The sequence below is a fragment of the Phasianus colchicus genome, chromosome 31 (genome assembly GCF_987193195.1).
Source record: "Phasianus colchicus chromosome 31, bPhaCol1.hap1.1, whole genome shotgun sequence".
Lineage (NCBI taxonomy): Eukaryota > Metazoa > Chordata > Aves > Galliformes > Phasianidae > Phasianus > Phasianus colchicus.
Genome location: NC_143466.1, coordinates 800682 through 828447, shown reverse-complemented (window position 1 = coordinate 828447; position 27766 = coordinate 800682). Strand labels below are relative to the sequence as shown.

Here is a 27766-nt window from a genome sequence, read left to right as displayed (position 1 = left end):
GCATCCCTAGATGCTCTTCCCTTTTCAAACAGAAGTTTGGTAGAAGTTTGGTTTGCGATACCATAGCTATGGAGCCACTGTTTTTCTCAGATTATTGAGCAATAGTTGTCTGAATTGGGTCAACTGTTGAATGTTGTTGGAAATAGGGTGAAATAATTCACAGCATTAGGCCCATCCTTCTTATTAGAGCAGGATAACATGAAAAGAGGGCACCTTTCTCCAAGAGAAAAGATCTAAGTACAAGAAATAAAATTTAATTGCTGCATACCTGACCGTTGCACAATACGTAGATAGGATTCCCTATTAGTTGTCAAGTCAGAAGGTGGTGGATGTCCACAGTGTATCTCATCAGAGCTTTCTAGTGCAAAAATATTGTACTTCTCCTCTAGAATGCTTGTCTTGATTAATGAAGATAGCTGTTCTCTTTGAGAAACATCCGAAATAGCCTTGGGATTTACACAGGCACCTCTCATTTGGCTCTCATACATACAAGTACGTACAGTGCTTGGCTTTTGCATAACTATTTCATTCAAGGAACCTGTAACAGAGGCAACTGATCACCCTTGCATTGGCATAACACAGAAATAACAAGTACAACATGAAAGAGATTTCACAGAGCACCCACAGCTTTGTTGCTGATTCATCTGCCATCAAACACATCTGGCTTTTGAGCATTTAATTTTAAAAATTTCAGAAGCAACAGGAAGAACTTCCATTTTTTCACTTGCAAGTGTGTAACTTCCTGCCTGAACCAAGACAGATTTTCACAAAAAGCTTTTCAGTGAATTCAGCACAGATGGTAGAAATTAGTGACTAGACATTAGGAAAGCAGTATTTGTCACTGCTCTCCATGACTGAGGTGGCATTTACAGTAAAAAATGAAGACTCCTTTGGAATCACACCATCTTTTCCAGTTTCCTGTGTGCAGGAACCCTGCACTCACAAAACAATGCACATTATTAAAAATGAGTGAAATCTGTGAAACCCTTAATTTGTGGGTGGCATCCCTGCCCACATCAGAGCTGTTAGGAATACAAAGTCTTTAAGGTCCCTTCCAACCCAAACAATTCTACAAACCTACCAGTTCGGTTTATCTTTTCTTTGATCAGCGTGATGACACATTTCACATCTACATCATCACAAGGAACTGCCATGATGCTTTGTACTACAAAAAGGTCTGTCTCACTCCAGGTGACACTGGTCTTAATCTCCACATTTTTTTTGCCTCCTCCATAAGTTGTCCAAATGACTTGAGGCTTTGGGTACCATCCTTTTGAGTTACATGTGTAGCGACACAAGCTCTCATCTTGCTGATGCTTTAACAAAGCTGGCTTGTTCCCTATTGCTGTAAAAGAATTATTGCAAGGAGGGTCAGAAAAAACACTTTGTATAACTCCTAAGTAAGTTCTATAAAAACAAACAGAAAAAAAAAAAATAAAAAAAACAACAACAACAACAAACAAATCAATTTGAAAGTGTCAATACACTGTTCTAAGTATCCATGGCACATAGAAACTACCATACATGGCTGGACAAAAGGGTTGCTTACTTTGAATCTTACAAGAAAAAGCAGCATAGTGTTGGAATGGTGAAAAGTCAGGAAGAACTATATGGGAATTTGAGAAAACAGGTGAGAGACTCCATATTACTGAGAGGGGATGTAATACAGACTGATTAAAAAGGTACAGTGGGGAGAGAAAGAATAATAAGGAATTGTTCTGTCTTGTCCAGTAACAAGATAGCATATGGCAAGTTCATAAATAAAATAAAAGTAAATGAATGAATGAATGAATAAATAGGAAGGAAGGAAGGAAGGAAGGAAGGAAGGAAGGAAGGAAGGAAGGAAGGAAGGAAGGAAGGAAGGAAGGAAGGAAGGAAGGAAGGAAGGAAGGAAGGAAGGGAGGGAGGGAGGGAGGGGGGAGGGAGGGAGGGGGGGAGGGAGGGAGGGGGGGAGAGAGGGAGGGAGGGAGGGAGGGAGGGAGGGAAGGAGGAAAAGGAGCAGAAAGGAAAAAGGAAATACCTTCACGCATTCTACAAATATGTGGAATACACTAGTGAAAGATTTGTGGATGCTAGAATGCTAGAAGTTTACATGCAGTCTAAACTAAGCTCCAGTGTGACTTGCCCAACAGGAGGTTGACCCAATAAAATGTTTTCTGGAAAGTATTTCCAGGTTTGCAATTGGGATAGGTCTTCTATGATGGAGTATTTCTCATGAAGAGGGAAAAGGAGCCTTTGGCAGATGAATATGTTCACTGCATATTGGTAAGTACCCTTTCTAATACCCTTTCTAATAGCTCTGATTAATTGTTTTTCAGTTTACGAAGTCAAACTGCCCCAAGTGCAGAGGTTGAACATTCATAATCCCAGAGCACAAAAACCTATCAGTACTGATACAGGAATACTCAGCATCATAATGCTGCTCCCCATTGCACTGTTTTCCCACATGACAAGCCACAACAACTTGCCCCTTCTGTACCCAGACCTTAGACAGTCAGACCTGAAGCAACATTTTCCAGCATGTCTTGCCTTAATTCACTGAAGATCTCAACTGCTGAGCAAGGTATAGGCAGAGCAAAAGAGTCCTGATGGGAAATGAACTAAGCACAGTCATAGCAATCTTCCTGCTTACCTATAACATCAAGGTGAGTGACAGCATCCTGGGAGACAGCGTCGCCACTCACAACACAAACGTACACCCCCCTGTCAGCTATTTGCACTTTTTGGATAGTCAGGAGAAATCTTCTTCTCTCCCAGCGCCCCTTAATCCTGCACTGTTCTTTATCCTGGCACTGCTCCACCTCCCCATTCAGGCTGGAGGAAGAGCAGAGAGGAGCATCTCTTCCCTTTTCCCCTTTGTACCAAAGCACACTTGCATTGGAAGGGATTCTGGGCGTCAGCTGGCAAGACAGAGTTACTTCCTCACCAACAAGGGCAACTGAAGGATCAACGGTGATGGTGATAGAAACTTCACCTGCAAGGAAAAAGTGGGAGCACTGATTCTCTCTGAAAATATAACTATTCTACAGATGGAAAAATGAGACAAAAAGTCTCGGCATTAGGTTAATCCAAAACAAAACTGTGCTTTCTAGGCTCTAATTCTTCAGTCCCATTCAATGATAAGGAGAGTCTTGAGTCAATGTTAGCAACTCCTTAAGCCACATAGACATTAGAATTTCCACCTTTCCAGGTTTTATTTATGTCAGTCATGTTAGATACTCCTGAGAACAGAGGCATTTGGGACAGGAATTTTTTTCAGGCAGACAATAGGTAACATTACTGGGAGGATTACAATTGAAAGCTCAGTGACCAGCGAGCAAATTACCAACACGAGGTGCAAAGATCTGTGCAACAATCTTCACATCCTGAAAGCAAACTGTACAGGTTTTTGTTCTTCACTCAGTCTGGCTATGCGAGAGACTGACTATGCATTTTCCATGTTTGTGATAAGACAACACACCTGCTTCTACTCCCTGAGCACCCAGAGTGGGACTGAAGTGTCTCCCATCATTTGGCATGGCCAGTGTTGTCCCAAGCCCCGGTCTAGACTGTGTCAGACAGGACCTACTGTAGATTTATTTCATCAGAAAATGGAAATATGATCTGAAGTGCAGGTGTGATATCTCAGGATAACTGATGCTGAACTGTACACTAAGATGTTGAGTCAAAGTAAAGAGCAGAACTTTGGTTTGGTATTGGAGGTTGCTCTAGGCCATTTCCTGGTGGATGCATCAGCAGTCTGTGTGTTTGCAAGCAAACAGGGGATGGAACAGTAGCAGTCATTATCTTGATATTTCCTTATCCCTTGAAAGAGTCATTTGGAGACCTACCTCAGAAACTTCATCACAGCAAGTTTCAATGTGTTTCAAATCAATGGTTTAAATTCTAGCCAATTCCTGACCAGAAAGAGACAGGCATGGATTTAAAATAAATAACGTAAAGGTGACACAGAGATGAAGGCAATCTCCTTTTGGAAGCATATGCCTACAACCAAGATTTCGGTTATTGTCTCTAATCCTACCCCTAAGCCCCAAAGGGATTTTCTTCATGGACAAGAATCCTCTAGTGATCAGCAACTAAGGTAGTCCACAGAAGAGATATTTAGTGACACTGTCTCCTATATGCTAATGCAGGAAAATAGAAGGTGTTTTTTTTTGTTTTTTGTTTTTTGTTTTTTGTTTGTTTGTTTGTTTTTTGAGTGAGAGAAAAACAGAGAAACTGGCACTAGAACTCAGTTCCAGCCTACTCCATGGATTCAGCTTTCTTGGCTTCACTGCATGCTACTGATTTTACATATCGTACTTATTTATATTCTACAGCTAAATTGAATCACTGGATAGAATACATTTTGTCTTACCTGTAAACCACATTGCAATAAGAAAACATGTTGGAAGAATCAAGAACAGGACTTGTCTGACATTTCTTGGGCAAACTCTCAAAAAAACTTCCAAAAATGTCATGTTGGGCAAGTTGTTTATAATCCTCCCGGAAATGGTTGACCTGATCTGAGAAAAAATAAGAATTTCTGAGAGGAACAAAACGTAAGCAAATGGATCCTCCTAAAACAGAAGCACTTTCCTTAGCAAGGCATTCAGGTCTTCATTGCTCTTTAGTATGTAGAGTGGAAATATTCGGTACACCTTCTGATGATATTCATCCAAAGTGCAAAATGTGTGGTTTGAACAGAGAACTTGAATAAAGAAAATGCCTTAAGACTCATTTGGGCCTTTCCCACCTCCTCAGTTCCACCATTTTCCAACAGACAATAAAGAAGAAATACACAAGAAAGAAACTTATGCAGGATGGAAAAGAAGATTTAAATTCTGATGACATATTGTTGTATTCTCCTTCTTGGCCTACGAATGACAAAGCATTTAGGCCACCTAAAAATGACTTTTCCTTTGTCAAGGATGAACTTCACAACCACAGAACTGCTCTACAGAACAACTACACCTCCTGAGGCCAAAGTTTGGCAATTTCAAACAGGAAATACCTTTTTGCTTCAAAACAGTGCACACAAAACATACAGCCCTTAGAATACATGGAGTTTTTCCCTCACGGTAGCTGCTGATGATTTTAGTTTGGGATAAACTACAGACTCACTGTTCTGTCTCTGCTGAAGGGATTCTTGCAGCTCTGGTCTATCCTAGGAGGAAATCCACGAGTGAGATGTGCAGCACAGACTCTCAGTACCCTCTGTCTGGCTGCATACTGTAATCCCTGGGGTTCTTTTTGGCACTAAGAATTGGGTTGGTCACATGGTGCTCTCAGTTTTGTCATTGTCACTGTCTTAAGTGCAATAAGAAGCCTTAACAACCCTGAGCACCCTCATCTCCAACCATGCTTTTGGAAAATTCAGGCTTGTGCCATGGACTGCAGCCCTGTTCCAAGCTCTCCCTTCTTGACAGACCTTGGACCTGTGCTGTAGGTAGCTTGAGTCCTGGGCAGACCTTGAACCCAGATTGAAGCTCACTGCCAGCTCTGTTCTTACACTGCCAGGCTCTCATGCTATGCATGGGCTGCAGTGCATCACCTGTTTGTGTTGGCTTCATTTAGAAAGCTGTGCTGTGCTTCATGCTACCTCACCTACCTTGATTCTGCAGTGGTGGGTCACATTCTGGTGCAAGATTCTTAGAGCAAGGTGCCAGTGGTGAATTACCACCATCCACTCCTTTCTTATAGCTCCTCTCATAGTCTCACTAAGCCCGTCACCCCGTCTCCCAGCATGCCCCACTCCCTATATCTCTGGTTATGTTATCTTTCACCTGCAATCTGTCTTTACTGCAATGAGTTTGTACTCTTGTCCGCTTTCAATAGAAGTATGAGTGAATTGCTAAAGGGTAGTAAAAGTACGTTAGGGCAATAAAGTTGAGTGTTATAAGGAAGTACCAGAGGTATACACCATTACTCATAAGAGTACAGACTTCAACTTAAATGCACAGAGGAGAAAAAGAGACAATGCAGATATCCACAACACCATTTAAGATGCTAATCAACCAAAAAGCATGTCAGAATAATGCATTCCCAATGAATTCTTTCACATTGTTTCACCAAGCACCAAAACTGTACACAGCTGCATGCTAAAAATGATTAACTGTATACAGACAAGTACACTGATCCACATTCCAAGTTTGCACTTACAAATTCTTTGCAAAGTTTACATGTATTTCCAGAGTAGCTGTTCAATGAAATAAAACTGCATTAGAAGTCTCACGACAACACTTGATTAACTTATATAAATATTCTGAGGCTTAGTTATCAGATACTTACTCTTTCATTTTGTTAAGATGTCCTCTACTTTATTCATTATCAGTACTGCACTCCCAACACGTCTGTTGTGAAGTAGTAAATAGAATATACCTAGCCAAAACAGTAGCTAAGTTATATCATCTTGCTGTATTCATTATGTGTCTTTTCTAGCATTAAAAAGTCTCATGCTCTTACCTATCAGCGACCCTCTGGCTCAGTTGTTAAAAAAAAAAAATACCAGGAAGAAAGAAAATGTTTCAAGTCACAGGCTGAAGTAGGTGGAGCAATTCCATGCAAATAAGAAAACGATAAAGAAATGCCTCTGACAAAACAAAATCAAGATGGCTGCAATGTGACAGATAATAAAAATTTAAAAAAAAAAAAAAATCAAGTTAAATTAAAACAAACAAACAAATAAACAAGATTTTCTTTCTGTGCATTGTGTGCTTTTGGCAAGAATCTAGTAGCCAATGGGACTCAGGTGTGAGCTCATGGTAGCTGATACGGTTCTGCGTTTTGGATTTATGATGTGAATAACGGTGATATAACACCAATGTTTTTGTTGCTGCAGAGCAGTGCAGGGTCACAGACATTTCAACTTCTCTCACTGTCCTGCAGCAATGAGCTGGGGAAGCACAAGGTGCTGGGAGGGTAGAAAATGGGAACAGTTGAGCTAAATTGGCCAAAGGGATATTTCACACCATATAACATCTTGGTGATCAAAAACACTGGGGGGTGTTGGCTGGGTGGTTGGAGCTGCTCAGAGACCGGCTGGCCGTTGTTCACAAGGTGGTGAGCAATTGCTCTGTGCATCACCTTTTTTGTAGAGGAAAGTTGGCTGGTATTTTGTGTTTTTCTTCTCTTCTCAATTGTTTTGTAAATGTACATACATTTACTATGATTTTCCCTTTCTTTTCTATCTTAGTAAATTGTCCATGTTTCAATGCAAGAGTTTTACCTTTTTGTTCTGATTCGTTCCCATCTCACATGGAGACAGTGAGCATTTTATAATTCCATTTTGAGTTCCTTCAGGACTTGCCTGTGACACCACGTAATTCTGGTTACTTATTAATGTCTTGTTTCTCCCAGTCCATTCCCAGTTGATGTAATTTTTTTCTATCATTTTCAGTATTGTTTGCAAGGCTGTCTTAAAATTGTTGCTTTTGGGAACTTCTTTATACGTGTACGAGCTTTATGGACTTTGCTTCTGATTTTTGGTTTCTTTTATGCTGTTTCTATGATATACTCTAAATTTTCCAGGGACTTTTTTTAGACATATTTCATTTCTCTTTGAATTGTGATGCACATTTTACTAAGGTTTCCAAAGTAATGCATTTCTAAGAGTTTCAAGGCAGCTTGTGGGTTCCTTCCTTTCTGCTCTGTAGCTTTAGGGACTTCTTCATCTTTTTTGTTTGTTTGTTTGTTTTTGTTTTTTTGGGTTTTTTTTTGTTTTTTTTTAAGGTCATATAGCCCATTTTAACAGAGTTCTCTTCCTTCACGTTGATTATCTGTGTGCTGAACTTACCCAATCTGTTTTGTCAACTGCAGTGTTAAATATGATTGCTGTCTGGTCACAGCTTTGGAGTAGCTCACCAGGCTGCACTTCTCCAATGAGGTTCTGTTCACCAGACATCTGCAATATCATCGTTTTTGTGTTTGCTTGTTTGCTTGTTTGTTTGTTTTGTGATCTCTTACCATATCCATTGACTCTACCAACTCCAGTGATAAACATCTCATTTGTATAGTGATATTCCACCAGACGGGATTTACATTTGAACTGCCCTTGCGGATGAATTGCTGTTTCTCCCATTTCAGCATCAACAGGTCTTAAGAATTCATCTCATATATAGTTTCAAGATTTTCCATCTCTCAGAACTAATTCCTTCATACGAAGAGCAAGACCATCCAGTTCATAGAATCATAGAATCATAGAATATGCTGGGTTGAAAAGCACCATGATAATCATCGAGTTTAACCCATCTGCTATGTGCAGTGTAGCCAACCACCAGACCAGACCTGAGCCACATCCAGCCTGGCTTTGAATGCCTCCAGGGATGGGGCATCCACAACCTCCTAGAGCGACCTGTTCCAGTGCGTCACCACCTCAGTGTGAAAAACTTCCTCTTAATATCTAACCTGAAACCTCCACTGTGTTAGTTTAAAACCATTCCCCCTTGTCCTATCACTATCCACCCTCGTAAACAGCCGTTCCCCCTCCTGTTTATATGCTCCCTTCAAGTACTGGAAGGCCACAATGAGGTCTCCTCGGAGCCTTCTCTTCTCCAAGCTAAACCAGCCCAGTTCCCTCAACCTTTTTTCATAGGAGAGGTGCTCCAGCCCTCTGATCAACTTAATGCCCTCCTCTGGACCTGCTCCAAGAGCTCCACGTCCTTCCTGTGCTGGGGGCCCCAGGCCTGGACGCAGTACTCCATCCAGATGGGGCCTCACAAGAGCCGAGTAGAGGGGGACAATCACCTCTCTCTCCCAGCTGGCCATCCCTTTTTTAATGCAATCCAGAATGCATTTGGCCTTCCAGGCTGCAAGCACACACTGCTGGCTCATGTCCAGCTTCTTATCCACCAGTACCCCAAGTCCTTATCCATAGGGCTGCTCTCTGGAAGATCTTCCCCCAGCTTGTCTAAATACCTGGGACTGTCCCGACCAGAATGCAGCATCCTGCACTTAACCTTACTGAACCTCATTAGGTTTTCATGGGCCCACTTCTCCAGCCTGTCCAGGTCCCTCTCAATGGCTTCCCTTCCTTCCAGTGTATCAATTGCACCTCTCAGCTTTGTGTCCTCTGCAAACTTGCTGAGGGTGCACTCAATGCCATCATCTGTGTCATTGACGAAGATGTTGAAGAGCACCAGTCCCAAGACCGACCCCTGAGGGAAACTGCTTATGACCAGCCTGCAACCTGACACAGAACCACTGATCACAACACTTTGGCTGCATCCAGCCAGCCAATTCCTAATCCATCGAACAGTCCATCCTTAAAATCCACACCTCTCCAATTTAGAGAGAAGGATGTGGTGAGGGACCATGTCAAAGGCCTTGCAGAAGTCCAGATAGATGACATCCACCACCCTTCCCCTGTCCACCGAAGTCATCACTCTATCATAGAAGGCCATCAGATTGGTCAGGCAGGATCTGCCCTTGGTGAAGCCATGCTGGCTGTCTCAAATCACCTCTTTATCTTGTATGTGCCTTAATATAGCTTCTAGGAGGATCTCCTCCATGATCTTCCCAGGCACAGAGGTGATGCTCATCAGCCTGTAGTTTTCTGGGTCTTCCTTTCTCCTTTTCTTAAAAATGGGAGTAATGTTTCCCTTTTTCCATTCACCCAGGACTTCACCAGACAGCCATGGAGAGCAGCTTGGCAACCACATCACCCATGTCTTTCAGAACCCTAGGATGGACATCATCTGGCCCCATGGACTTAAACATGTTCAATTTCATGAGGAGGACTCAGATTTGTTCCACCATTACAGTGGTTCAGAAACCACTCACAACACCCTCATCTAGAGCCTTATGGTCCTCACAGACATGGGAAGCCTCACAGACACTGACTGAAGACTGAGGCAAAGCACTCATTGAGTACCTCAGCTTTTTCTATGTCTGAGGAAACCAACTCCCTGTTACCTTTCATCAGAGGGGGAACACTCTCCTCGGCCTGTCTCTTCCTGCCTATGGACCTGTAGAACCCCTTTTTGTTATCTTTCACATCCCTCACCAGATTCAGCTCCATCTGCGCCTTGGCTTTCCTAATCCTATCTCCACACGCACGGACAACAGCCCTGTATTCTTCCCAGGATACACAACCCTGCTTCCACTTTCTGTGCATTTCCCTCTTTTCTCTTAGTTTAAGCTGCAGGTCCTTGCACAGCCATGACAGATGCCTGCCTCCCCTGCTCGACTTCTTCTGCTGGGGGATGGAGAGCCATTGGGCTCTCAGAAGGGTGTCCTTAAAGAGCTGCCAGCTCTGTTCTGTGCCCATGCCCTTAAGGACAGTTTCCCAGGGGATCCCACTCAGCAGTTCCTTGAGCAGACAGAAGTTTGGTCTCCTAAAGCACAGGGTCCTAGCTCTGCTTTTTGCCAGGCCCACATTCCTCAAGATCACAAACTCCACTGAGGCATGGTCGCTACATCCAGGCTGCCTCCAACCTTAACCTTCCTAATGCTCTCCTCTGCAGTAGTGAGCACCAGGTCCAGTGAGGCTTCACCTTGGGTTGGTCCATCTACTACCTGGATCAGGAAGTTGTCCTCAACAGACTCCAGGAATCTCCTGGATTGTCTGCCACCTGCCACGCCGCTGTCCCAGCAGATATCTGAGTGGTTGAAATCCCCCATCAGGACAAGAACGCACGAGCATGACACCTCCTGCAGCTGAAGCAAGAAGGCCTCATCAACAGGCCCCCTGATCCGGTGGCCTGTAGCAGACCCCAACCACTACATGTCCTTTGCTGGACTGATCCTTAATTTTTACCTACAAGCTCTCGACCCGATCGTGGCTGTTCCTCAGACACAGCTCTTCGCAATCTATCCACTTCCTAACGTAGAGGGTGTTGCTGTGCAACATCGACCTCCGGCGAGGGGACAGTCGGACGGACCGAACGACCAGTGTTCCTATGCCGAAAGCCAATTTACTGCTGCGTAACAAGCACTTATATACCGTGACATGTGACCGCCCAGGAAACCCACGAACCCATCCAGGAAACCCATGAACCAATCCCTACTCCCCTTATACCACCCCTTGTTCCACCCTCAACCTCACCTATTACCCTCTGCCACCCTTCCTACCCTGTCTATCCCTTCTGAAAAGCCCGCAGTCCTCAATCAGGGTATTCCAATAATGAGATTCATCCCACCATGTTTCCGTGATAGCAATTAGGTCATACGTTTCCAATTGCGCCACGTTTTCTAACTCCTCCTGTTTATTTCCCATGCTGCGCACGTTGGTAAAGAGGCTTAGCTATTGGCCTCGTTGCCTTCTCAGAGGAGCCCTCCCTACTACCTCCAGGACAAGTCTGGGGTTTTCTCTTACTGCCTCCCAAGATGACAGCATTCCCATGCGCTTCTCTGTCACCTAGTACACCCTCTTCCCCCATCATATCTAGTTTAAAACCCTGCTAACCAGCCAGCCACCTTGTTCCCAAGAATATTTGTGGCCCTTCTAGTCAGTTGGCTCCCATCTGCTGTCAGCATTCCCCCTTTCTCAAGGCTGCATCCCAAGCCATTGTACCCAAAGCCCTGAGTACGACACCATTCGCAAAGCCATTCATTCAGCATGTCCACCCTCCTCCTTTTGTGTGGATCCCAGTCACTAACTGAGAGGACAGAGGTGAACACAATTTGCACTTCCAATCCCTTCAGATGCCTTCCCAGAGTCCTGAAGTCCCTTTTGATCACTCGAGAACTTCTTTTGCCTGCCTCTTCATTTCTGATGTGGAAAACCAATAATGGATAATAATCAGAGGGCTTAATGAGGTGAGTGATGTCCCTGGCGATCTCTCTCACCCAGGCACCAGGCAGGCAACACACCTCCCTCTGGGACGAATCCAAGTGGCATATCAGTCCCTTGGTTCCTCTCACAAGGGAGTCCCCTACAACAACAGCCTTCCTTTTTTTTCCTGACTGATGTTGTAGCAAAACAGGGAGCAGACTGACTAGCCTTGGGCTACCACTCCTGCATGGATGGGCTTTTACCAACAACCATATCCCCCAGTACCTCCAGCTCCAGAGCTTCATACCTGTTATGTAAGGGCACCTGGGAAGGTGGGAGGGGCTGAGGGGCAGTCAGCTTGCTGCCCTAAACAGAGACTTGTTTCCATCCCTCATCTTTGAGGTTGCCTCTTCCCACCTGACTGTGAGCAGGCAGATGATCCCCCATTGCTTGAGGAGCATCTCCCCCACGCCCTTCCCATAGGGATGGCATAGTGTGACTCCACCAATCAATCCCCTTCCCACAATCCCAGATGCTGTTCAGCCTTTCTATTTCCTCCTTTAGCTCTACCACCAGGCTGAGCAGATCATTCACCTGCTCACACCGCACACCGGTGGTATCCCTTCTGCCCTGCTGTAGCAGTGACAGGGCCAGGCATTCTCTGCAGCCTGAGACCTGAACTGTGGCATGGATATTCATGCTTCCTGTCTGAGTCTCCACATTCCTTTTAGAAGCAGCTCCCCATTTTCCATCAGTCTGTGGACGTTGGAACTAAGGTAGCTGCTCCTAAAGTAATGTCTTCTGTTTATTATGTTGACCCACAGTGCCAGAGGCAGATGTTGGTGGGATGTCAGTGGAGGCTGAACATTCCTGCCAATATTCCATTCAATTCTGTTGCCATGCGACAGATGGCAGCAGAGGGTCAGTCTGACAAAATGGAGTCTGACATGGAAGTGCTCGTGAAGTGAAGGTGTGTAATTCCTCCACGCAGAAAAAATTGCACTCTCTGACATTTATCAACACTTGATGAATGTTTAATGGAGACCAAATGGTGAATGTGAGCACAGGGAAGCAGTAGATGATGCATTTCAACAATGCCTCCATAGCAGCTGTGAAGCAGTGATCACCTCCACTGGTGCAGATTTGTATTATCACAGCATGAAAACTCTTTGGCAAAATGCAAAGCTAATGATGCTGACTATATTGAAAAATAGTGTTTTGTAGCTGAGAATTTGCTCTATCAAAGAGTGTTACTGTGTTCTTTGTAGCTGTTGTAGTTTCCACAGAAATAAATAGGAAGCATTACTGTCAGAGTGACTTACATAGATAATCTTTAAGATCCTTTCCGACCCAAGCCATTCTATGTTCAGCCATTTTCAGGAAAACAGCTCACACCACATTCATCAGTTGTTCCCATCCCTTAACTTTCATGCCTTTCATTTCCCAGTTGGACAATTTTTCAAGGCACTGGTCGCTTTGAGTAGTTGGGCCATGTTGTACCTGGATATGTACCATGCCACTAACTCAATGTCCTGATTTTCTTGCAGTTATTCAATCAAATTTTATTTAGGAGAGTTTTAAACTGAGCAAAAGTATTAGGACTTAGAATTTTGTTTTGTTTTGTTTTAATGTTGGCTTAGCCACAATTTCAATTGAAAGTGCAAATTAGGTCATTTAATTCTAGCTGTGGATACGTGAGTTCAAAATGCATTATGCTTCCACATTCAGTCAGTTGAATATAACTGTTGTTTACAAATGACTATATTTGAGTTTGTTAGACGAAAATGAATATACAATAAAAACCACAAATACTGAAATAAATATGTAGCACTTAGGTTTTTTGTGTTTATTTGTTTGTTTGCTCTTAATCCAGACAGAATAAAATACAATTGCAATGTCTGATATGTTTCAATTTTTACAAAATGAGCTCTTACAGCAAGATGACTCCCTCTGAAGTACTTCAGCCACTATTTCTTCCTTAACCATAGCTTTTAAAGATGAAAATACATTCTTTTCTTCCTCTACGTTTTTGCATTCTCTCTTATTCACCACATCGTTCATTTATTAATCTCTTTCTCACTCTATGAAAAAGAGTCATAGGTCTGTGGTTTTACAGGTCGTACCCCCAGCCACTCGCCACTTGAGTCTGGACTGAAGAATGGGTATTGTTTCCCAGTAAACTCAGAGAAGACAGACCCAATAGGGCTCATTTCTTCAACATTGTAGAATGAAAGCTCAGTGTTTTCCACATCCAGGAGAACACCCACCACACTGCACTGCTTGCAATCACTTAGATCCTCCCCACCAGTTAGTATGTATTTTCCCTGAGAATACTGTAGACTGAATAAATCATTCACTGGGAGAGAATTCCCCGTGTTGTTCATTATCATATTCCTAATTTTCTCACTCACCACTCCCAGCTCCCACTGTGATTGGTTCCCCACCTCCACTTCCCAGTAATGTTTTTTGTCTGGAAAACCTTCAGTAGCTACCACGATCGCTTTGATGGCTGTCTCTGTCTTGTTTGAGGACTTTACCCTCCTGTTGTCATTACTAATGCAGAGGTTGGGGTGTTTGCATTTCTGATCCAGAGTGATATTAACTTGAAAAAGAAGAGAATTAAGTAAAAAGTAATTATTTCTGATTTTCAGGAAAATAAACAAAGATGTCAAAGGAAGAGAATACAGAAGACAAATAGTAAAATAATCAAATAAATAAGTAAATTTATACACCAGGAATGTACTGTAGTTTTCTGGGACAAAAACTCAATAGGAATAACAATCTGCAGTGGGACATGCCTTTTCTCTGGTTTTATTGTGGCTTAGTTAAACCATCTGCATCATATCAACTCATCAATTTGCTTTTTGAGTAGAACATAAAGCTGAATCTCTTGAAGCCACATAACATTTAAAAAGGTCTTAAATGGAACGAACAGAAATGATCCATTTCAACTCATGATTTTGAGAACAGTGTAAATGGGAGATGCCTACAAAAGACTGTGTGCCTGTTTCAACAAACAGGATTAATATTTTCCCCAAATTATTACATCCTGTGAATTTTTGTGGCACAAATAATAGATATTTGTATGTGCATGGAAGAACGTGAGGTTAATGGCAGGTGAGTCTTGGCTTACCTGCGTTGCTACGAGCTTTCCTGAACTCTGCAAGAAAAAATAAAAAAAAAGAAAAAAGAAGAATGGTTAATTTAAATTACTAGTAGTGTTAACATACCTGATTTTGGAGCTGTATATTGTTACAAAGAAGCACAGAATGGTTGAGGTTGGGACGGACCACTGGGTCCATCTGTACAACCCCAGCACTCAAACAGAAAAGGTTGCCCAAACAATATACTCATAGAATCATAGAATCAGCAAGGTTGGAAAAAAACCCTTAGACCACCCAGTCCAACCATCCACATATCACTAATATTTCTCACTAAACCATGTCCCTCAGTACAACATCTAAATGTTTCTTGAACACCTCCAGGTCCTCATCCTCACCCCTTATCCCTGGGCAGTCCATTCCAGTGCCTGACTGCCCTCTCTTGAATAAGTATTTCCTTGTGTTCAGACTGAATCTCCCCTAGCACAACCTGAGACCATTCCCTCTAGTCCTGTTGCTAGTTACATGGGAGAAGAAGCTTCTCTACTTCACCACGACCTCCCTACAGGGAGTTGTAGAGAGTGATAAGATCACCCTTAAGACTTCTATTCTCCAAACTAAACAATCCCAGTTCCCTCAGCCACTCTTCATAAGACTTGTGCTCCAGATCACTCACAGCTTCACTGCCCTTCTCTGGACATGCTCCAGGACCACAGTGTCTTTCTTGTAGTGAGGGGCCCAAAACTGAACACAATATTCAAGGTACAGCCTCACCAGTACTGAGTACAGAAGGTTGATCACTTCCCTGCTCCTGCTGGAAAAGCTATTTCTGATACAAGCTAGGATGCCACTGGCCTTCTTGGTCACCTGAATACATGGTTGGCTCATGTTCAACCAAATGTTGATCAATACCCCCAGATCCATTTCCTCTACGCAACCTTCCAGCCATTCCTGCTCCAGTCCTGTAGCGCTGCCCGGGGTTGCTGTGGCCAAAGTACAGGACCTGGAACTTAGTCTTGTTGAACTTCATCCCTTTCTCCTCAGCCCAGCAATCAGCCTGTCCAGATCCCTCTGGGCTTTCCTATCCCCGGGCAGATCGACACATCCAGCCAACTTGGTGTCATCTGCAAACTTACTGAAGGTGCACTCAATGCCCTCATCCAGGTCATCAGTAAAGATACGGAGCAGGACAGGCCCCAGTACTGACCTCTGGGGAAGACCACTTGTGATTGGTCACCAGGTGGATTTAATTCCAATCACCACCACTTTCTGTGCCTGACCCTCCAAACCAGTTCTTCACCCAGCAAAGAATGTATTTTTCCAAGCCATGTGCTGCAGCTTCTCCTGGAGAATACTGTGGGAGACAGATGACTTTTGAACATCTACAAGGAGGGAAACTCCACAACTTTTATGGATAACCAGTTCCAGTGCTCCATTTTGATTTACATATTTTGATAATTGAAAATGTGACAAAATTCATTTTCTACTTTCAACTCACTCAGTTCATTCCGGATGTTTTCTGAAAAACAGATAAACTTACATTATAGTTATGTGTGGCAAGGTTCTCCTGTAGAATCTCAGCTAATATAAGTATTTCCAATACTACATTATTTAAGTGTGACTCGGCCTAGCACTCAGGAAAGGATGCTGGTGTAACTTCAGAATAGAGGTTATCTAAATCCAAGCTAGTCACCTGGGCTATCTGTAGAATCATAGAATCATAGAATCATTTGTGTTGGAGGGGACCCTTAAAGTTCATCTAGTCTAACTCTCCTGCAGTGAACAGGGACATCTACACCTAGATCAGGTTGTTCAGAGCCTGGTCCAACTAACCTTGGTTGTCTCCAAGGGGTAGGCATCCACCTCCTTTCTGGGCTACCTGTACAGTGTCTCACCACCCTTTTAGTAACAGAATTCTTCCTTATGCCCAATCTAAATGTCCTCTCTTTTAGTTTGAAACAGTTTTCATGCAGCCCAGAATACAGTTGGCTTTCTGGGCTGCAAGAGCACACTGCTGGCTCACATCCAGCTGCCATCCACCACTACCCCCGGGTCCTTTTTGACAGGGCTGTACTCCATCCTTACATCCCCAGCTTGTATTGATTGTGGAAGTTGCCTCAACCCAGATGCAAGACCTTGCACTTGGCTTGGCCCATTGTGAGGAGGAAGAGATGGGTACACCAGAAAATTTATTCTCTGCTGTTTCAACTATCTCTCTCTTGAATGTTTTCATCCCTCAGTATGGAAGCCAAGAATATTGCCTTAGCCTTAATGTCCCACTTGTAAGGATTTACAGGGGCTGTGGATATGCTTCACACCACACCAAATAGAAATTCTACATAGCCAAGAGTCAAACTGCATATAAATGTGTGTGCCTCTCTCTATAAATATTACTCCTCTTTTTAAATATGCCTGTTAGCAGAAAGAGACATTTTTTCTCAGTTACAAAAAAAAAAAAAAAAAATTGAAAAAATTGAACTTTTGATGGACTCCTTAAATGATACTCCCTTACTATGGAAATAGACATTCCAGAGACCAAGATTATGTCTTTTTTTTTTAGGGACAACTAAGCCTCAAAGTGTGAAAGAGAGAGGGAAGTGCTGTGACGGACCTCCAATCTTTTAAAGATCTCAAAATGTTTCACTAGTCAATTCTAAAATAGTATTTCTGATCAAACAAAACTTAGATGATTTTTAAGGACTTTTCGAAGTTAACATTATCCTTACCAATTCTTTTCTCTGCATCCTCATTTTCTACAAAGAAACAAAATTAAAAGCCTATGAAAAGTTAGGAAGACTATAGCAGGTGAATTATGCTGCACTCATAGAATTATAGAATATTAGAATTATAGAACACTTTATGTATGGGACTAATCTATCCGTATATGTAGAACATCTAAATAGATATAGTTACATACAGATAGCTATAGTTAGTTAGTTAGTTAGATAGATGCTCTTTTATATAAAGATGCATAGGTGTATATATACACCTATAGATAAAAAGAGGTTTGGTGTTTGTACATGTATAACACAATGTACATGTATAACACAAAATTCAAATTATATTTTGGTTGGATGAGGGAAGTTAATCTTTGCAAGTTATAAATTCTAAGAGTGTTTTCCAATTCTGTTATTCAAAATTGCAAGAAACATCACTATTTTATTAGAACAATGAGATAAAAAATATAAAAAAATAGAAAAGTGGAAAAAAATGTTAATTTACCTTTATGAAATCTTCTCTTTTGCTCTTCTGAACAGTAAAGAAATAAAGCAGAAATGACAGTGAAATTCATTTCTCAAGACGAAAATTCACAAAATCTGACAGAGAATTTCAGCACTGAAGAGTTGAAGAGTGTTTTCATTTTGGGAAATGAGGCCTAATATTAAGCTCAGAATAAAATGTGAGGCACATGAGTAGGTCATCAAAACTGATAGGGTAAACTGTCTGCTGACCCATACCTGTCTATTTACTGTAGAAGGAGTCTAGATGATTAACTTAGACTAGATATATAAAATCCATTGGCTAAAACCAGGTGTTATTAACTGCTATTACTATCTTCGATTAAATGAAAATCTGGAAAAGAAAGACATTTTCACTATGGGCCCTCTCATGATCCTTTTTTACTTTTTAATGAAAAAAGGGTTCTTCTAACTAACAATCTTCAAAACCAATATAACAAAGAGAAGTCAAAATATGCTCTTACCCAGTTTCTGTTTGAGTTCATCTATGTCTGAAAAAAATTTTGATTAAATATTAGAAAACAAATTCTTTTCTCTCTCTGACATAATTTGCATAGTTTGCCCAGCAAACTTGCTGTCCAGAGTCAAAACAATACGCTGGCTTTATATTTGTACAGTGTAGTCCTAGCTGATAACAAAGCTCCCAGATTTTTCATAAAGAGTTCAGAAAACTATATTTTCTTTTACTTTTCCAGGCTCTGGAACTTAAATCTTCTTTTCCTTATAAGTTGGAACTAATCATGAACAATAATCCCAAATTAAGAATGTATTAAATTATGTTAATTCACTGATAGAGCAATTTGCAAGGTCAAATACTGACCAAAAATAATTCTCAAACCAGATGCTCTTAGGAATTTATCTTTACGTGGATAATATAAAAGGGAACTTGATTACTTTTTAAATTTTATTATGCAAAAACAGTACAGCTACAAATATCTCCTGAGCTCAACCTTCAGCTGTTCCTGAAGAATTATATATTTATAGAGAGAAATCACTAGGAAAAAACACTGTCAGACTTACCCTGTTGAATTTGCTCTCGTGCTTTTTCTGTGAACAGAAAGCAATATGCTGAGATCCTAAAAAATAATTCTCCAAACACTTCACATTCAGTTTTAAAGACTACACAGGAGTGATTAAACTGCAGCGACTTCTATGGATATTTGTATGAGTGTATTTGCATTACATTTATATACATATGTACATAAACTATTAGTTGGATTTACTAGGGAGTAGACTTCGAAGATAAATTATTTTTTTCATAGTTTCAGTTTAAACAATTGCAGTACTGTTACTGACTGAAACAATTTTTTTTCCCAAGTTAAGCTTGCCTCGTGCAGCATTTGAAACAAAAGCAATAGATATAAAGCACAACCAATTTGACATCAAATTGTTTTCTTTCGTCATGAACTCAGAGGTCCTTCCAGTCTCTATGATTATTTGAAAAGTGATGAAAAGCTTTCCAGCAATGACTGGATACAAATTTCAATAAAACTTTCTGAGGGCTAACTCCCAATTTTACATATCCAAAACATTTATGTTTGTATGCAAATTTCTGTGTTTGGTTTACTGGATGGCAGTTCAGTTCCTCAAGTACAGCAGAGAAAAAATTTCTTTTATTTAGACTTATCATTAGATTTATCATTAGCAGACACTGAATTTATTCTGCATCTCTTCTGTAAGTCTGAACATTAAAACTATTCAGAAATTGATGAAAGTATTCATCCAAACCGTCAAGTTCTTAAAATAAACAAACATTAAAAAAAAAAAAAAAAGACCCACTACAACAGAAAACAAAAAGAACAACAATAAAACAAATTGCTCAGCATTATGAATATTTGGATTGTTTAGAATTAATGACTACCTTTAGGCCAATAACCTTAATCTATCTTTGCTGTTCCTGTAGTCATTAGATAGTAAAGATTTCCCTCATGACAGCTCAGAAGGATAAGTTTGGTTCCTGCTCTGAACTGCAATCAGATATCGATCACTACTGGTGAGAAAGATGCAACTGTCTAAACTAAGTCGTATAATTTTCTCTTTTCTTTTGACTGAATTTTCTATTATTTTTTTAATAAGCATTAAAATTACAAACATCTTATAAGTGTCCAATTTTCACATGAAATGCATTTCTTCATTGAAAATATTCTACTGCTTTAAAGAGCCTGGACATGACAGATAGGGAAATGGTCAAAAAGTCATTTTTCTGGGAGTGGAAAACTTCTAGATACATGGTTGGTCAAGTAAGAAAGCCAGCCAAGGTTATGCATGCAGGGCAATCAGCAACAAAAAGAAATTAACTACGTCTTTCCACATTGACAGACAGTAGATAGATTGGCCAAACCTAAATCCCAGTCTTCAGAAAGATTTCATTAAGCAGCTTTAGAAATACAACTTAATTAACTCCATTGTTTATACCACTGGCTAACTATGTTTATACTGCTGTCTCTATTGAAGTGTCAATGATGAAAAGTGGTATCAATATTACTTACGTGCACGAGTGATTTCCTTATTGTTCTCTGAGAGAGAGAAAAAGGAGAGGGAGAAAGAAAATGTTATCCAACTTTCTTCCTTGTTTACTTGTAGGGTTTCACATGAAACCTTGGATATTCTATAGTGGTCATGTGTGTTGTTTGGTAAAGAAAAGTTATTTCCAAAATATCTTGGTTTATATATACTTTCTATTAAAATTACAAGAAATCACTCATAATTTAATGAATAAAATAAGCAATGCTAAAAGAAAAGCATCAGCCAGTGTACTTCCTTGGCAGCTGATTTGTGTTGTTGAACTGTCTGAGGAACTATATAAAGCAGTAAAATAGCTTGCAAACAAATGGAACCAGTGGATATCTCTGGGTATGGTGACATATTTTAGGTATTTGCAAGAATTATACTATTTCAGTAATGAGATTAAGTTAAAGTAATTATTTCACTACAGTAACGCATTGATTTATCTTCTAAGACGTGATTGTATAGGTTTATACTCTAAGATGTTGGAGTAGTCAACAGTTGCTTAGAAAAGGAAATACAATGTAAGAAATGCAGAAATGTAGAAATACTGTGAAGAATCAAGGCTGAAAAATCACGTGTGATTTTCCATTACCCTGTACACTCCCCAGATAATTATGAATAAGATGGCAATGTTTTCAACCAGATTGCATTTGGCATTATAAGTGGAACTTACTTCTGATTTTATAAAATGCAGCGAGGACCAGGAATATGCTCAGGAGCAGGATCACAACTAAAGCCGCCAGCCAAGGGGAGGTGGAAGGAAAGAAGGCATCTGCAAATTATTCAGGAGATCAATAATCATTTTTCTTGCAGAACCAACTGTTGATGTTGGTTCTCTCTGTTCATCCGTGACGTCTGGTTTCAATAGTCTAATGGCCATTTTCAGCGAGGCAAACCATCAGCATAAGCCTAGAAACAACCTTGAGTGTATCACGATCCAGAACAAGATATGATCATGGCTCTACTTGGTGAAATCTCAAAGTTGTATTGTCAGGCTCTTATAAAAGCTTTTAACAAGGCTAAAGATACAGCTGAGTTGATAACTGCTTGTGCTAAAAGTGTTGTATGTGTACTACACATGCACACACGTTGTATGTCTGTAGCAATATGTTGTAATCACATTTAATTTTACTGGGAAGCACAGAATAAAATAATAAATATTAATAAATAACACTGCTGCTGCTGCTAGTAGTAATAATAATATGATTCATAATAAGATTAGCCGTATTCCAATTAAAAAAGTCGACGACAGCTGATTTACCACTATTTTAGATGCTGCATTTTGAATCACTTTTGGAGAAGTCTGTTGAACTCCTTTGGATAATGAAAAACAAACAAAACTTTTTTATACGTCTAAAGTGAAACAAAATGAATTTGGATCAAAGTTTTGCATTCATAGACACCTGTAGAAGTAGTTCACCAGGACTTTCATGTCCCTGAGTTTGTCTAAACCACAACATCAGGTGTTAATGAAATAGAAAAGGAAGTGGAAGAAAATGAAAGGGAAAGAGAGAGAGGTGTGACAGTAGCTTTCTCCATCCCTGAAAATAAGAATAGGCACTATCTGATAACAGGACTTGATTTTCCCCATGCAACATCACATCTATGGAAGGATATTTTTGTGTTTTAGTTTGTCACACAAGGAAGCTAATGGCTGTTCAGAGGAAAGGAAAAACAAAAAATAACAGCAGCAAAAAACTGAACCAACCAACAAATAAAAAAATTCTGGAAGAAAACTGTTTACACTGTACCACTATAAATATGTGTTCCTGGGGCAATTTGGTCTGCATACATTAGCTCAGTACAAGCTAGAAGCTCATACTCACCTGCAATGGCAACTGAAGATTCTGTTGATGTTTTCAGTTGTTTATCTATAATTTTGCAGGACGCAGAGTTTCCAGATCCTGCTTTAAGAATGATGGAGCTGCTGACACTGGCAGTGCTGGTGTCAGCAGAAAGAGGAGTTCCTGTGATGTTGTCTCCTCTGCTGTCTGTCCACAACAGTTGAGCTTCAGAAAACAATTTTTCAGATAAACATTTGAGTCGAATGCCACCATCCTCATAGTCATCCACGACAAGCAATGGATCATGGCCAACACCTATAGAGGAGATTGATAAACAGGTGATTTTAAAGGGGAGTCTTTGAGAAGTACTGCATTTATGAAATCCTAACAGTTTACCCACTGAAGCTGCAGCCCTTATCCTATAACTTTAGCAAGTAATACCACAGTTCTGATCAGCCAGACTGTAGAGGACAAGTTTGAGAATTAAACAAATGAATGAGCTTGAAATAGAAGTTTTTAAAAGCTATCTCTTCTTTAAATCACCAGAATCAAGTACTGCTACACAACCACAGTTGCAGGTAAGATAGGGTTAGTATTAGAGTTATGATTTAGGGTTTAGAATTACAGCTTAGGATGGGGCTCAAGTTAGGGGTTAGCGGTAGAGTTAGGTTCAACTACCCAGGTTAGTTGAGTATATTCATCTCATCAAAGTTTGGCCATTTAAAATATATGTATTTCACTGAGGCAATCATTTGGTAGAGAAAATGTGGAGAAACTGCACTCCCTACAGAGGGATTAATTCCTTTGAATGAGTACTATAGGATAAATTAGTTATGTTATGCCTGTCTTCTATCAACTACACAGACTCAGATACAACTGAACACTCAGATGCTCAGTTTTAATACCCACAGTTGAGCACACCAAATCCCAGAACATGCAACTGTGTTGCCTGAAATTCAAATAAATCATCTAAAACTGGACCTTGTGGAGAGGAAAAGAGTTATGGGTGTCATCCTATGTATTCATAGTCCCATAAAAGAATTCAGCACACAGGGAAATTAATCCATTACGGAGCAAAATTACCTGCAGTGGGCTGGTGTGTAGACGCCAACACCAATATGAAGATGGCTGCTGTCAGCTCCATACCTGTATGACAGAAAAAAATCTATGTCTAAAAGAAAAATAAAGGATGTGAGGGTCTACGCAGCTGAGAGATTTGGGATGCCCTTTGGATCTAATGGCAAAGATGATACTGATTTAAAGCAGAACATAAAATCTGCCATATTTAGAAATATAAAGCTATGGTATGGACACTAAAAAGTCTCCTAAATCTTTATTTCTTGAACCTAGTATATATGTTATTTCAAGACAATGAAATTACAAATCCAGCAACTTTGCTTGTTTTGAGAATCCAACTCTAGCCATGGAATTCCATAAATATCCCTAACAAAGGATAATCTAAAAACATATTAAATAAAGACATACTGCTATTGGCATTTTCTTCAACTTCTCTTTGCTTGTTTGAATAAAATGAAACCTCTCCTTATTTCTGCCCCATCCAAACTCCCCTGAGGATTTTTTAGGGATTCCCCTGGTCATAATAACTAAGACAACCAACACTTCTTCAGCATGCCATAAGGTCACTTTTATAACAAAAGAATTGCATATAACCAGGGGTAACTCTTTTTTCTTCACTAACTGTAAAGGGAGACCAGAAAGCCAAACAAGCTTAGAAGCCTAACATTTAGTTATCTCGTGATATATGGTATGAATCCTACTTTTTGAAGAGAAATGTAAGTCCATTCCTAAAGCCATAAAGAATGCGAAAGTTTGACACATTTTTGACTGCTTTTATTAAATTAGTCTTTTCATTCCTTTGGATGTTCACACACCATTTAAAGGTCTTTCTTTGTTGTCAAGGTAACTAGAGAGATTTTTTTTTCATTTTTCTTTTTTTGTATCATATATACTGTATATATTTTTAATATATCTATCTCTCATATTTATCACTCTAATAGAAAAACAAGAGGTGAGATGCGTGGGAGGAAACAGGAAAGGAAACAGTGCAATATTTTGGGGGGGGGAGAGGGGAAGAAAAAAAATGCATATAGCAAAAAAAGCAATGAAAATGAACAACTGGGATTAAAGTGCCTACCAGGTCATCCCTCATGACTACCCTTGCTGTGGCATTGTCATTGAAAGGACAATAGTGAAAACTCTGGAGTGCACCAGCTACAAGCAGGGACAAAGAGAAGGAAGAACATCAGAAATGAAAGTAATGCCTCACAGCAACGAAAGATGACAAAATGGAGGAGAGAATTAAGAGATCCGTTCCCATTTCATGCCATCAGTCACACTTGAGTCTTACCAAAGGGACTGTACAGCCACATCTCACTTGATGAGTGTGGATTTCCCTCTATTAAACTTGATCTTGAGTCCAGAGCTAACTCAAAAAGAAAGTATCTCTTCAAGACAGATAGTCAAGAAGGTACGTTTGAGGTTTTTACTGTGCCTAACAAACAACAGTTCACCATATAGAAACACACACAAAACATCGCCCAGCAGCTCCCAGGTATAATGCCAAGAGATTTTTTCAGGGTAACATCTGAAATATCTGCTGATCGAGTCAATACAACAACTGCCAATACAATACAACAACTGCAGGAGTCAGGGGAATTATTCAGAGCTCTTACCTACAGAAGCATCTAAATAAACTACTGATTGTGAAAAAGAGAAATACAGACCTGCATTTCAATAGTACTGCTTTAGATTTCCACAAATGCAGCTGCACCCTACTGAAATCCACATGCAGGCTCTTAAACCTGTCGGCAGCGCTCAGGATTCTGACACCTTCGGCCTTTGGACTGATCAGTTTTCTTGATTATAAAAAGAAAACTTTTAATTCCAAAGGTTACCTATCAACCTTTGCCATGCAGCAAAAGGAAGAAGGGAATAAAAATAATAGGTGTGGCAGGGAATTTCCACTATTTGTAGTCAAACAGTCAATGCCTCTATGGGAGGCAAAAAGAAGTATAAAGTAAAAACTTCAGGAAAAAAGGTTTCTAAAATATTGAGGAAAATTAACCCCAAGAAATAGAGTTAACCAATGAATTCTTGATGGATACAACAGGATACTGTTGACCTTCCAGGCTGAAAGTGCACACTGCTGGCTTACGTCTCTCTGTTTGCCCATCAGAACCCTGAAGTCCTTCTCTGTGGCACTGCTCTCTATGAGTTTTTCTACCAGTCTTTACTCATATCTGGGATTTCCCCTATCCAAGTGCAACATAGAATCATAGAATCTTTAGAGTTGGAAGGGTTCTTTAAAGGTCATCTAGTCTGACTCCCCAGCAATGAATAGGGACATCCAGAGCTAAATCAGGTTGCCCAGGGCCTGATACAGGCCTTGAAAGTCTCCAGGGATGGAGCAACAACATCTCTAGGCAACTTTTTCCTGTGCCTCACCACTCTCACTGTAAAAACATCCTGCACTTGGTCTGCACTTGGTCCCGTTAAACCTCATTATTTTATCTTGTGCCCACTTTTCAAGCTTGTTCTGGTCCCTCTGGATGCTGCCCCTTCCTTTTAATGTATTAGCTACCCCATTTAAATCGGTGTCATCAGCAAACTTGTTGAGGGAGCCCTACATCCCACTGTATAGGTCATTGATAAAGACTATAAAGAGCACTGGTCCCAGGATGAACCCCCACATAAACATAGAGTTGTTGACTACAACACTTTGGCTGCAACCATCCAATTTATTCCTCATCCAATGAATAGTCCACCCTTCAAATCCACCTCTTTCTTATTTAGAGATAAGAATGCAATGTGACAAAGAGTACCCTATCTGATCGTGTGTTCTTTGAGTACCCTATCTGATCCTGTTCTATTCTCAAGAGCCTAAGGTAGCAGAGAGATACCTCAGTCAAACCTCAGTAAGAGAGCCAGCTGCTCAAAAAGAAAGCATTGATGAGCTTTTGGGTAAATGTGTATTTCTTTAAAGGGAATGTAGGTGGGGTGAATACATATGAAATAAATTCAGTAGCAGAAGTAGTGCGAAAGTGTTTCAAACAGAGGAACACACTAAGATGTATTAGTACTTTAGGAATTTAAGCCAACTGTTGAAAAAATCACAGATCATACATTTGAAATAAGAATTATTTGAAACAATTGAAGTAACTTCTACAAGTTTTTTTGTTTTTTTTTTCTTCTGTTTTTCTTTTAAATGAGCTATTTGTTAAACAGGTAACTTCCTCAAGTGGAAGAGAAAATCAAATATTTAGATGATACTATTTGCCTACATAGTCGTTTCTCTATATTATCTATTACAAAAGAACAGCTGTTGAATAAGATGGCACCTGAACTTAGAAGAAAGATGTCAGTCATCAAAACCTGACTGAAAAAGCCACTCAACAAATGTTTACAACTGAAAAGACAAATGAACTGTATAGCCCTTAAAAGAAACAGAAGAAAGTTGTAATCATTGATGCAGAATTTACACAAGTCCTAAGAATTGGTTCTTTGTTAACTCTTGGCAAAGTTGTGTTGGTGCCTTATCTCAGACACACCAGACGGTCTCACCAAAATGTAGTTGTGAACAAAAGTATGACTATGTCCTGTGCCTTTCATCACCTTCCCAAACTTATGATGTTTGTAGAGTTCATACTTTACTCAGGTACATTGTCTAAGGGATATAGTCTCTACAATGACTGATGTCAAACACAAATGCGTATGAATTAGAACATGATGTTCAGGCATCATATACTATTCACACAACTTTCTCTATGCAAAGTATTTTAATTAATAACAAATTAATATCTAAAGTTATTTTTGCAACTGTAGTGTAGAACTTTAACTTCTTCATGCACTCCATTAGTGCCTCATATTGCCAGAGTTGCAGAAAAGAGAAGTGAAAGCAAACAGGTGAAAAGTGTTTTGATGTGAATTGTTGATGGGGAAGCTGAACATGTCCTTGTGTGTGTCCACAACAAGGCACAACAAGGCACAACAGGCAAGGTGAGGACTTGGTGATGTATGTCATTAACTCCATAACTCACTTTCAAACAAATTCCTTGAAAGTTGTTAAAGAAACTACAATTATTTCAGGATGATTTGATCCTATGCACCATTCTTGGGCTAAAAAAAAAAAATGATAATTTCAGTTACTTTACTATATAGATAGCTTTGAACACAACCTTTGCAAGATTTCTGTAAACTCTTATTAAATTTAATTGCCTTCTTCATCAAAGGCAAACAAGGGGAACACACCTTCTACATGGAGCCAGGAATTCTCTGGTGGTTTGGTACAGATTTTAATAGTTCATTGAAAATACAAATATTGGCATAATCACAATAATATAAGCAGTTATAACCATGGTTATCCAATTGCTACAAGAAAAAAAAAAACAAAAACTTAGAAGTGATATACAAAGAATTCCTAGA

The 27766-nt window shown here is 40.2% G+C and overlaps 2 protein-coding genes across 2 annotated transcripts in view; both read right to left on the bottom strand.

Annotated features, from left to right (window-relative positions):
• The window catches only part of LOC116239061 (uncharacterized), a 39834-nt gene extending 33372 nt beyond the window's left edge, over positions 1–6462 (bottom strand). Inside the window, 6 exon segments of the mRNA XM_090127491.1 lie at positions 269–538; positions 1082–1345; positions 2633–2974; positions 4358–4505; positions 6271–6360; positions 6445–6462. Of these exon segments, the coding sequence (XP_089983617.1) occupies positions 269–538; positions 1082–1345; positions 2633–2974; positions 4358–4460 (979 nt within the window). The 5' untranslated portion in view covers positions 4461–4505; positions 6271–6360; positions 6445–6462.
• A 7311-nt stretch (positions 6463–13773) lies between these two features.
• Positions 13774–23468, bottom strand: LOC116239064 (butyrophilin subfamily 3 member A3-like). The gene is made up of 11 exons (XM_031609071.2): positions 23408–23468; positions 22367–22639; positions 21214–21312; positions 20522–20548; positions 19053–19079; positions 18497–18523; positions 18016–18042; positions 17520–17546; positions 16292–16312; positions 14826–14852; positions 13774–14294 (listed from the first exon to the last, which is right to left on the bottom strand). The coding sequence occupies exons 1-11, from the start codon at positions 23466–23468 to the stop codon at positions 13774–13776; spliced, it is 1137 nt and encodes a 378-aa protein (XP_031464931.2).
• Between the last annotated feature and the right edge of the window lie 4298 nt (positions 23469–27766).

What these genes read in the sequence shown, in the direction of transcription:
- LOC116239064 (XM_031609071.2), bottom strand. Translation starts at nt 23,468, where the DNA reads ATGGAGCTGACAGCAGCCATCTTCATATTGGTGTTGGCGTCTACACAC. An exon ending in TACACACCAGCCCACTGCAG is followed by an intron (nt 22,640 to 23,407) that starts GTAATTTTGCTC and finishes TCTCCTCTATAG; the next exon opens with GTGTTGGCCATGATCCATTG. An exon ending in GAAAGCTCGTAGCAACGCAG is followed by an intron (nt 14,295 to 14,825) that starts GTAAGCCAAGAC and finishes TTCTTTTTCAAG; the next exon opens with TTAATATCACTCTGGATCAG.